The sequence below is a fragment of the Budorcas taxicolor genome, chromosome 17, assembly GCF_023091745.1.
Source record: "Budorcas taxicolor isolate Tak-1 chromosome 17, Takin1.1, whole genome shotgun sequence".
NCBI classification, from domain to species: Eukaryota; Metazoa; Chordata; class Mammalia; order Artiodactyla; family Bovidae; genus Budorcas; species Budorcas taxicolor.
This window is the reverse complement of record NC_068926.1, coordinates 4961969-4974351: the sequence shown is the minus strand read 5'-3', so window position 1 is coordinate 4974351 and position 12383 is coordinate 4961969. Positions and strand designations below refer to the sequence as shown.

Genomic DNA, 12383 nt, shown 5'->3' with positions numbered 1-12383 from the left:
TTTATTCAATAAAATGACTTTATTCAAAAAGCCAGAAAACCGAGAAGATGGTGGGCTTGTGCCCCAAAGACCAATCGTGCCTTAGTTAGAATTCAGGTTCCTTTTCTACTAAAAGGAGAGGGAGTAGAGTCAAACACTTCCTGGTTTCCATCAGCCTCTGGAAAGCGGGACAGTCTCTCAGTCATGCCTGACTCTTTGTGACCCCATGAACTGTAGTTCACCAGGCTCCTCTGCCCACGGACTTCTCCAGGCAAGAATCCTAGATGGGTTGCCATTCATTCCCTTCTCTAGGGCATCTGCCTGACCCAGGGATCCAACCTGGGTCTCCTGCACTGCAAGCAGAGTCACCAGGGCTGTGTTAATTTCTTCCTTCTTGCAGTCATTCACAGCTGGATCTGGTCAGGTTTCCAGTGAGCTTAACATTGGTATTCTAGTTTAATGCTCATTACCTGGGAAGCAATGTTCCCAGAGATGTGTCATTATACCTAGTTAGGCTTATAGGCAACATCCCTTTAGTTATCAATTTATAATAAGATTCAAAGGTTCTTCCCTATTACAATGCAAATTCCTATTTTAGTAACAAATTCCTTTCTTTCTAGTGAAATCATCATACTTTAAAATGGCTCAAGATAATACAATTTTCAGAATAACTGAAAAATCTGAGTTAATTTTCTAGCACCTTGTCAAGTAATGAGGTAGCCTATTTTTGACTGTTTTGAAATTCATTCTCTTGTATCAAAAAAACCCTAAAAGAAAGGCAAACATAAACAAGGGGATTTTTTAAATCTGGAAAAGTAGTGGATAGCGCTAAAAGCTGGGGCATAAAATTAAAAGAGGAAAGAAAATCCGCCCCAGACCAGGCAAATCCGGATGGACGGAGGCAGTATTTCCTGCCCAGGGGCCAAAAGGAATCAGTTTCTTAAGGCAAACTTGGGGCGGTTTCCGCTGAATGAAGAATGACGTCAAAGGCGAGGGCTCAAGACTTCCTCGAAAAAAAGGCGGCATTACACTCAGCACCGAGGACGGAAAAGACGGAAGCAGCTGCGAGAGCTCGTCGGCCAGCCTCGGGAGCGCGGACGGGCGCGACCAAGCAGGCCCCGCCCTCAGGGTGGGCCCCGCCCACCCGCGCGGCCGCTCGCCGCCGCCGCCAGGGGTCGCTGCGCGCCGCAGGAGCGAGGGCTGCTCTCTCTTCCCCTCCTCCCCCTCGCTGCTCCGCCCGCGGGGCGGGGTCGGCGCCAAAATCAAACCCGCCCGAGCCGGCCCCGCCCCTGGCCGCGTGCCGGTCCCGCCGCCGGAAGACGAGCCGCCCGCGCCATGGTAAGAGCCGGGGCGCGCGTCCCGGGCCCCTTCCTCCCCGCGGTCCGGCCGCTGAAGCCCCCGGCCGTGCGGGGCCCCGGCCTGGCCGGCTCCGGGCTCCCAGGGTGGCTGCAGGGGCCGGCGCGCCCGCCGGGTCCCACGCCGCGTCCGCCCCGCGCTTCCCGGCTGCCGCTGCCCCAGTCCAGGCAGGCATGCAGCGCCGGGGCCCCGCTTCATGCCCCCGCGCCCTCCCGGGCGGCTTAGATTAATGGCGCAGCGTCCGAGGACGTGCCGCGAGTGTCTCACAGGCTCAGCAGTCTGTCAGCAGGGCCAAGAGTCGCTTCGGAAGCCGTGTCCGGGCTCCCCGCCTCCGGCCTCCAGAAGGCCGCCCCCGCTTGAGAGCCCTGGGGGAAGCGGCTTTGGGGGCGCGAGGGCTTCGCTTGATCCCTGACGATTAATGGTTTTGTGCATTGTAGCCTGTAGAGCACATTTCAGAATTCCTCACAGTTTCTAAAGTGACCTAAAGACTCTCCACTTTATGCCAGTTAGAGGATTTCTGTGAAAATGCTCCTTTTTTACTGAAGGGCAGGACTCACTTCCGAAGTTGCTGTATTAGAGAAGCACCCGGGCTTCCCCGGTGGCTCAGACTGGGAAGAATCTGCCTGCAATGCAGGAGACCCGGCTTGGACCCCTGGGTGGGAAAGACACCCCACCCCCAGAGAAGAGAATGGCAGCCCACTCCAGTGTTCTTGCCTGGAGAATTCCACGGACAGAGGAGCCTGGCGGGCTGCAGTCCACGGGGTGACAGAGTCTGACACGGCTGAGCACGCTCATGAAACTGCACTGACTTGGTCAGACATGGCCTTCTTGTGGTCCAGTGAGTTCAGTTTTGGTTAGATTCCAAACCATCTCTTTGTTTTGCGAGTTTAATGTCTTTCTGCTCATCAAATCATTTTCATAAACCTTCAGAGTTTATACTCTCGCTGCCCCCCACCTTCTCTTGGCAGAGAATCAACGTCTAATGAAATGGATCAAAGATTTTAATATCGTATTTAAGTTAAGTGGCCGTTATTTTGCCAAGCTAGTGGTGGATGGGGATCTAGGTTGTTCAGTGTTTATTTGAAGGTAGTTGTCCAGATGTAATCATAACTGATAACGGCTTCTTTGTGGTTAGACTAACGCCCAGCCACCTGGGCATCAGTTGATGTAGGAAGCCAAGCAAGCACACACTCAAATCCGGTACCAGTGCGCCCTCATACATTTCTGTTCACAGTTACTAGCCAGATACAGCTGACTACTGTGCTAACTTTTTGTTTTTGTCTTTTTACCGACTGACTCTACACCTGCATCGCCTTCTAATAGTAAATGGTTTAATGTGCCTTTAACTCTTTTCTGATGTTTACCTCTGGTAATGGAGAAACATGAAACAAAATTTTTTGTAAGAGACATGTTTCCCACTTTTCACGTATCAGTAAGAAATAAGTTTCAGTTTAGTTCAGGTCAGTCGCTCAGTCGTGTCCGACTCTGCGACCCCGTGAATCGCAATACGCCAGGCCTCCCTGTCCATCACCAACTCCCGGAGTTCACTCAGACTCGCGTCCGTCGAGTCCGTGATGCCATCCAGCCATCTCATCCTCGGTCGTCCCCTTCTCCTCCTGCCCCCAATCCTTCCCAGCATCAGTCTTTTCCAATGAGTCAACTCTTCGCATGAGGTGGCCAAAGTACTGGAGTTTCAGCTTTAGCATCATTCCTTCCAAAGAAATCCCGGGGCTGATCTCCTTCAGAATGGACTGGTTGGATCTCCTTGCAGTCCAAGAAATAAGTTTAGTGTTATACAAAGATAACCTTTCTTCTCTTTCCTGGTTGTTAATTAATAGCTGTTTGCTTCAGTTTGGTTATGCCTGCAGGGTAGACAATTGTTTTAAGTCCAAGCACGTTTTTTACATTGGAGATACGTGGTGTGGTCTGCTACTTCTGAGGGCAGCAGCTATCATCTACTTTTAATTTTTCAAAATTTTACTAGTGATCAACAGGGCTGACTTTAGGATTTCTTTTTTTTTTTTGGACTGCACAGCATGTAGGATCTTAATTCCCTGACAAGGGATCAAAACTGTCTCCTGCAGTAGAAGCGCTGGGTCCCAAATCACTGGCCCTCCAGGGAATTCCTGACTTTAGGATTTTTTTTAACTTATAATAAGAGAAGACTCCTTTCATTTTCCTAAAGTCAAGTGTTGAATGAATCTCTAACTTATACTATCAGGAGATTTTCTTTAATCTTAAATTTTACGTGAGCCCTTGTTGATTTTTTTGGAGAAATTTCTAAATATGAAGTAATGTGGCATCCTTTTACATTAGTTATTTTAACTCTGGCCATGATACCCTCCTACCATGGTTAGTAATAAACATTCTTTGTAGTGGTTAAGGAGAGTGATGGATAAATTAGCCTGAAACCAGTGTTAAGGGATGATAACGTGTGTGCATGCTAAGTCACTTAAGTTGTGTCCAACTCTTCGCCACCCCATGTGTCGTAGCCCGCCAGGCTCCTCTGTCCATGGGATTCTCCAGGCAAGAACACTGGAGTGGGTTGCCAGGCCCTCCTCCGGGGATTTCCCGACCCAGGGACCAAAGCCAGGTGTCCTGTGTCTCCTGCGTTGCAGGCAGGATCTTTTCCACTGGTGCCACCTGGGGAGCTCCTCCATGTTTCTTGAGTCACTTTCACAAGCTGCTGAGCTGAGTGATAAGTGCTTTCCTCAGAATGTGCCCTCAGGATGCTAGGTTCTCCCCATTGCCTGCCTCTGCGTGGCAAATTCTTGTGGAGCCCTGGCTCTCAAGGAGCAGTTTATAACACCAATGTGTTAGGAGCCTTTTCTAAAGCACTGGATGTTTTTCCAGTGATGCAGCCACAGACTGAAGCCCTAGGAGCCCCGCAGTGCCCCTAACTTAACCCCCAGATTCTAGACTGAGAAAACCATTTTCTCAATCCTGGGGCACGTGTAATCCCATAATAACCCCGTGCCTCCTAGCCCTGTATGCCCTTCCCTCCTCCTCCCCAGTGGCAGCTGCTAGTTTGTTCTCCTTATCTGGGCGTCTGCTGCTTTTTTGTTTTGTTCACTAGTTTGTTGTATTTTCTAGATTCCACATTTAAGTGTTATCGTATACTGTTTCTCTTTCTCTGACTTATTTCACTTAGCCTTCCAAGTCGGCCCATGTTGCTGCTTTTTTATGATCGAGTTATAAGAATCTCTCTGTGTGTGTGTGTGTGTGTGTGTGTGTGTGTGTGTGTGTACACCACATCTTTATCCATTCATCCTTGATGAACACAGGTTACTTCCATGTCTTGGCAAATGTAAATAATGCTACAGTGAACATTGGGGTGCGTGTATCTTGGGGTGTGTGTATCTTTTTGAACTTGTGCTTCTTTGGGATATATACACACAGGAGTGGAATTGGTGGATTGTATAAAGGTTTTTGAGAAAGCTCCATACTGTTTTCCACAGTTTTTGCACCAGTATACATTCCCACCGAAGTATACGCGGGTTCCCTTCTCCCCAGGTCCTCACCAGCATTTGTTATCCGCGGTCTTTTTGATAACGGCAGTTCTGACAGGTGTGGTGAGCATCTCCCTGTGGTTTTGATTTGCATGAGAGGAAAGTGTTTTAGGTAGAACAGCATTTTGTAAAAGGCACAGAGGGGATTCCCTGGTGGTCCAGTGGTGTACTTTCGCTGCAGAGGGCCCAGGTTCAGTCCCAGGTCACACCAGCTGCGCCTTGTGGCACGGGACCAAAAAAAGGCACAGAAATGGGAGAGAGCATGCTGCGAGGGGAGAGCTACAAGTAGTTTTGCATTACAGCTTAGCTTGCTGAGCTCTTCGTGTTCTGGTGAATTTGAGGTGGGGGTGGGCCTGTGAGAGCCTTGTCTGTCACTCGAGGGTGACGGGATGCTCCTGGATGGTTGGGAGCCGCTGGAAAGGTTTAAGCGAGGGAGAGGCATCGTTAGATTTGCTTTTCGACAGCACGAAGTGTGGCCTTGGAGGGACAGAGTGTGGGGAGCAGCCTGCAGATCTAAAGTGGGCCTGAGCTTAGGCGGAGGCATGAGGCATGGAGCAGACGGCATAGAGGGGAGAAACAGCTCAGCGCGGAGGTTGGCAGGGCTTGGTCACTGGTTGTCTGTGAAATGGAGATGAAGGAACCTAGGGTGACGCCAGGCCTCTGGCTTGGGTAACAAGTGGCATCTAACTGAACTCAAGATCCAGAAGAGCAGGTTTGGGAGGAGGTGTGGGAGAGGAAGAGGTCAGTTTAGACCTCCCAAATTTGAGGCTGTTCAGCAGGCAAGTGATTAAATGTGATTGGAGTTGAGGCCCCCATCTAGCCCACAGATGTAAAGATTTGAGGTCTTAGCATGAAAACAGGTAAGATCAAAGGAAGCATATGAGGGGATCAATAGAGAAGGGACCTGGGGAACTGCAGTATTTGAGAATGGACAGAGGAAAAAGAGAAAAATATTAACTTTGAGGCAACTTATTTTACCTATACAATCATCAAGGAACACTGGATAATTTGCTGTGAAAGTGAGTGTGTGCGTTTCTAGGCCGTATATTCTGGAATGCATTCACAACGACAATTCCAAATTCCTTTCCCTGTCTAGTGTTGGCTTTCATTTCTGATGCAGGTTTTGATTGGGTAGGTTTATTACTATTGATTTATTTACGTCTGCTTTTTAAGTGGTCTATTTTAAAGTTCTTACTAAGCAGTTTTTATACACCTATGCATGTGTGTGTGCATGCATGCTAAGTCGCTCAGTCATGTCTTGACTCTTGACCAGTCTCCTCTGTCCATGGGATTCTCCAGGCGAGAATGCTGGAGTGGGTTGCCATGCCCTCTTCCAGGGAATTTTGCTGACCCAGGGATCGAACCTGCATCTCTTGGCAGGTGGGTTCTTTACCACTAGCGCCACCTGGGAAGCCCATATTCCCTTATAATCCCATGCAATTTTTGAGAAAGATGCACATTACTTCAGAAACATTGATGTGGAATCTTCCGTGAGAGCACTAGGGATTATGGTTCTCATTCTCTGTTATTTTCTGTAAATACTTGCTTTGAGGAAATAAGGTTTTTTGAAAAATCAGGCTTTAGCTTTAGGTATATACTCTCTATAAAATATAGAGTAAAATTTATTATTAGCAGTACATTTCAGTTACATCCTAATTATCTTAACTTCAGATTGGCTAAAGGGTAGGATAATAATCGCCTGAGGTAGGCTTTCGTATTCTACGTGCATGTTTTCCTTCCTCCAGCCTGCCCTCCACAATGCTACGTCACTCTGACTCCCTGCTTTAGAAGTCGCCCTGTCCTCCTCAGTTGCCTGGAGGAAAGTCTACTCTCTAACTGGACAGTCAGCCTGCCATAATCTGGCCCCAGGCAATCTCTCTCATCTCATCTGCCCCTCCCTCACACCCTCATTCATTTCATAAGCGTCCCTAAGTGTTTATCTCTCTGGAGCATTCCATGAACTTCCATAACCCTGTGCCTATGTGCGGTCTGTCCAGGATACCCTCCTCACTGTTTCTCAACTTGCCAAAATCCCACTCATCTCTTGCCTTCTGAGCTAACCCTTCTTTCTTTCCTGGGTAGAATTAACTCAATCTGTCTTGGGTAGCAGTTTATGCATGTACCTGTTCATCAATGAGAAGCATTGTATGGCTGTTTATTTTCTTTGAGAGATTAACTCTTTTGAAGGTAGATACAGTGATTTATTGATCATTTGATACCTATTGAATTTCTACAAAATGCCAGACTGTCTCAGCCACAGTTGTTATTTTTATAGTGGCAGCACCTACCACAAGGCCTGGCTATGAGATTTATTAACCCTCTTGTCTCAGACAAGACTGTGCATTATTTCTAATACTGTTTCGAACCAAGTTGTCTTAAAAAGCATTGGTTTTTGGTTTTTAAAGCAGTTTACTTTTTAACTTTTATGCCTAACTTTTGTACTTTAGTCGAAGAAAAAAGGACTAAGTGCAGAGGAAAAGAGAACCCGCATGATGGAGATATTTTATGAGACGGTAAGTTGTTTCCCTTAAGATTTTTAGTACTTTGTGCAATTTTCTCTTTAAGTATATGTCATCCAGTGTTAACTGTACCTTTTTCACTAGAAATCAATACCGACCAACTTCCTGAAGAATGAGTAAAATTCAACCAACATTTGTGGTTCCTGTGGGCTGTGGAGCATGAAAGAACCCTATCCCAGTGTCTGTAGAGTCTCTTCTGTTCAGGGGCTTCCCTGATAGCTCAGTTGGTAAAGACTCTGCCTGCAATGCAGGAGACCCGGGTTCGATTCCTGGGTGGGGAAGACCCCCTGGGGAAGAAATAGGCTACCCACGCCAGTATTCTTGGATTTCCCTTGTGGCTCAGCTGGTAAAGAATCCACCTGCAATGCGGGAGACCTGGGTTCAATCCCTGAGTTGGAAAGATCCCCTGGAGAAGGGAATGGCTACCCACTCCAGTATTTTGGCCTGGAGAATTCCATGGACCCTACAGTCCATGGACTCAAAGAGTCAGACACGACTGAGCGACTTTCACTTTTCTATCCAGACTGCCCTACCCTCTAGAACCATAATTTTTTTTTTTTAATCTGTATATTGGAGCATAGTTGACTAACAGTGTTGTGTTAGTTCCAGGTACAGCAAAGTGATTTGTTTATACATATGCAAGAATCTCCCTTACAGTATAGAGGGTAGTTCCTTAAATGGACTCCTATGCCAAACACTGCAGGAGCATGAGAGGGCCACCTTAGTCTCAATGCAGATGGCGCAGGAAAGGCTTCACAGCACCTTTAAAATGGGAAGGGTGGTGTTTGCTAAGCAGATGATCAGAGAAGTTGTGGACAGAAGAAACTTGTGTTACTCCTTGGTCTCACATCTTGCTTTTTTCACATTAATTATGCTGCTGTGTATTGTTCACTTATATCTGGATATGAGATTTATTAATAGTAACAGCCCCAAAATATGTATTAAGGACTTAGAACAAGGTGGGAAACTCTTCTAGAATCTGTAGACATAACAGTGAAGTAGATGGACAAAGGCCATGCCCTCATGGAGCTTAGATTCTAATTCAGGGAAGCAGAAGAATAATGCTAATGTTTTGATATTGCTAAAACAGGGCAACAGTATAATAGAGTCTAACGGGATGCAGGGGAGACACTGTTCTAAGTACTTTCCACATATGAGCTCATTTAATCCTTAAAATTACCTCCTGAAGTAACAGATTGCATTATCAGTCAGTTCAGTTCAGTTCAGTTCAGTCGCTCAGTCATGTCCGACTCTTTGCGACCCCATGAATTGCAGCACGCCAGGCCTCCCTGTCCATCACCATCTCAGACTCACGTCCATCAAGTCCGTGATGCCATCCAGCCATCTCATCCTGGGTCATCTCCTTTTCCTGCCCCCAATCTCTCCCAGCATCAGAGTCTCCTCCAATGAGTCAACTCTTCGCATGAGGTGTCCAGAGTACTGGAGCTTCAGCTTTAGCATCATTCCTTCCAAAGAAATCCCAGGGCTGATCTCCTTCAGAATGGACTGGTTGGATCTCCTTGCAGTCCAAGGGACTCTCAAGAGTCTTCTCCAACACCACAGTTCAAAAGCATCAATTCTTTGGTGCTCAGCTTTCTTCACACTCCCAACTCTCACATCCATACATGACCACAGGAAAAACCATGGCCTTGACTAGGTGGACCTTAGTAGCAAAGTAATGTCTCTGCTTTTGAATATACTATCTAGGGTGGTCATAACTTTTCTTCCAAGGAGTAAGCGTCTTTTAATTTCATGGCTGCAGTCACCATCTGCAGTGATTTTGGAGCCCAGAAAAATAAAGTCTGACACTGTTTCTACTGTTTTCCCATCTATTTCCCATGAAGTGATGGGACCAGATGCCATGATCTTTGTTTTCTGAATGTTGAGCTTTAAGCCAACTTTTTCACTCTCTTTCACTTTCTTCAAGAGGCTTTTTAGCTCCTCTTCACTTTCTGCCATAAGGGTGGTGTCATCTGCATATCTGAGGTTATTGAGATTTCTCCCGGCAACCTTGATTCCAGCTTGTGTTTCTTCCAGTCCAGCGTTTCTCATGATGTATTCTGCATATAAGTTAAATAGGCAGGGTGACAATATACAGCCTTGACGTACTCCTTTTCCTATTTGGAACCAGTCTGTTGTTCCATGTCCAGTTCTAACTGTTGCTTCCTGACCTGCATACAGATTTCTTAAGAGGCAGGTCAGGTGGTCTGGTATTCCCATCTCTTTCAGAATTTTCCACAGTTTATTGTGATCCACATAGTCAAAGGCTTTGGCATAGTCAATAAAGCAGAAATAGATGTTTTTCTGGAACTCTCTTGCTTTTTCCATGATCCAGCGGATGTTGGCAGTTTGATCCCTGATTCCTCTGCCTTTTCTAAAACCAGCTTGAACATCAGGGAGTTTGGTTCATATATTGCTGAAGCCTGGCTTGGAGAATTTTGAGCATTACTTTACTAGCATGTGAGATGGGTGCAATTGTGCGGTAGTTTGATCATTCTTTGGCATTGCCTTTCTTTGGAATTGGAATGAAAATTGACCTTTTCCAGTCCTGTGGCCACTGCTGAGTTTTCCAAACTTGCTGGCATATTGAGTGCAGCACTTTGACAGCATCATTTTTCAGGATTTGAAACAGCTCAACTGGAATTCCATCACCTCCACCAGCTTTGTTTGTAGTGATGCTTTCTAAGACCCACTTGACTTCACCTTCCAAGATGTCTGGCTCTAGATGAGTGATCACATCATCATGATTATCTGGGTCATGAAGATCTTTTTTGTACAGTTCTTCTGTGTAGTGTTGCCACCTCTTCTTAATATCTTCTGCTTCTGTTAGGTCCATACCATTTCTGTCCTTTATCGAGCCCATCTTTGCATGAAATGTTCCCTTGGTGTCTCTAATTTTCTTGAAGAGATCTCTAGTCTTTCCCATTCTGTTGTTTTCCTCTATTTCTTTGCATTGATCGCTGAGGAAGGCTTTCTTATCTCTTCTTGCTATTCTTTGGAACTCTGCATTCAGATGCTTATATCTTTCCTTTTCTCCTTTGCTTTTTGCCTCTCTTCTTTTCACAGCTATTTGTAAGGCCTCCCCAGACAGCCATTTTGCTTTTCTGCATTTCTTTTCCATGGGGATGGTCTTGATCCCTGTCTCCTGTACAATGTCACGAACCTCATTCCATAGTTCATCAGGCACTCTATCTATCAGATCTAGGCCCTGAAATCTATTTCTCACTTCCACTGTATAATCATAAGGGATTTGATTTAGGTCCTACCTGAATGGTCTAGCGATTTTCCCTACTTTCTTCAATTTAAGTCTGAATTTGGCAATAAGGAGTTCATGATTTGAGCCACAGTGAGCTCCTGGTCTTGTTTTTGCTGACTGTATAGAGATTCTCCATCTTCAGCCACAAAGAATATAATCAATCTGATTTCGGTGTTGACCATCTGGTGATGGCCATGTGTAGAGTCTTCTCTTGTGTTGTTGGAAGAGGGTGTTTGCTATGACCAGTGCATTTTCTTGGCAAAACTCTTATTAGTCTTTGCCCTGCTTCATTCTGCATTCCAAGGCCAAATTTGCCTGTTACTCCAGGTGTTTCTTGACTTCCTACTTTTGCATTCCAGTCCCCTATAATGAAAAGGACATCTTTTTTGGGTATTAGTTCTAAAAGATCTTGTAGGTCTTCATAAAACCGTTCAACTTCAGTTTCTTCAGCGTTACTGGTTGGGGCATAGACTTGGATAATTATGATATTGAATGGTTTGCCTTGGAGATGAACAGAGATCATTCTGTCGTTTTTGAGATTGCATCCAAGTACTGCATTTCGGACTCTTGTTGACCATAATGGCTACTCCATTTCTTCTGAGGGATTCCTGCCCGCAGTAGTAGATATAATGATCATCTGAGTTAAATTCACCCATTCCAGTCCATTTTAGTTCGCTGATTCCTAGAATGTCGACATTCACCCTTGCTATCTCTTGTTTGACCACTTCCAATTTGCATTGCGTTATATTGTCCCTATTTTATAGATATAGAATCCAGAGGTGTAGGAAGTTTAGTTCATTTGCCCTAGAGCTAGTAGATGATGGAGCTAAGATTCTAACCTGGGTGTCTAGCTACAGCATCATTAAACACTGTGGTGTACTACTGACCTGGGCAAGGATTTGTTGAGGGAATGGTTCCAAGGGTTAACTTTTGCCATATAATCCTAGATTTTAAAACACACAATTGATATTTTTTTTGCACAATTTATGATGACCTTAATGTCTAATTACTGATAACAGTGCTTTCTAGATGTTTTTGTCATCAAATGGTGTCAAAGTATGTTGTGCCTCAGTTGTCAAATATTGATGCAAAGAAAATTATAACGTGATTTGTAAATCGACAACTATAGCGTAGAAATAACTGCCATGAATTGTTACCCCCTTTTGTTGATAACAAGCTGTACAAATAGTTCAGTAATTTTAACATCATAGGTCTAGCCTATTTAAACTTGTAGATTGGTATTTTACAGAAACTAACTTGAGACTTGGAGTATGGGAGACAGGCAAAAAATATGCTACAGATACACTTGTAACGAAGCTTCTGACTGGGCTAACAAGTATGAAATAAATCTACATTCCCTTGTCTACAGAAAAGAGCCCAGTAAGCCCTGAAAACTAAAAAGTGCTTTAACAAGCTAGCCAAACCTAATCCTGACTAACATAAGACAGTCACATTTACTGTTTATCTGAATATTTGTATATTTTGCTGCAGAAATGTTCATATGTGATATACTGGCAGTGTTCTGCCGTACACTGTATGTGTCCCGTATTACCCTTCTAAACTTCAGAAGGTTTTAGTCAGGAACACAGCTTTCTCCAAAATTGTGGCACTAACTATACACCTTTGAGTTTTACAGCTGTCATCCACATCTAAAAAATGGAGTATTCTTTGAAATGTCGAAGTAACCTAAGCCTTAAGTCTCTTGACTACATTCATATTTAAATTAATATATAAATCAGTGCCTACATTTTATTAACCCAGTTA

The 12383-nt window shown here is 45.1% G+C and overlaps 1 protein-coding gene across 1 annotated transcript in view; it reads left to right on the top strand.

The window, feature by feature from the left end:
• Positions 1 to 5233: 5233 nt before the first annotated feature.
• Positions 5234 to 12383, top strand: part of MND1 (meiotic nuclear divisions 1) — a 77763-nt gene continuing 70613 nt past the window's right edge. Inside the window, exons 1-2 of the mRNA XM_052655047.1 lie at positions 5234 to 5314; positions 7292 to 7357. Coding sequence (XP_052511007.1) covers positions 5234 to 5314; positions 7292 to 7357 — 147 coding nt within the window. The remainder of the gene's footprint in view (positions 5315 to 7291; positions 7358 to 12383) is intronic.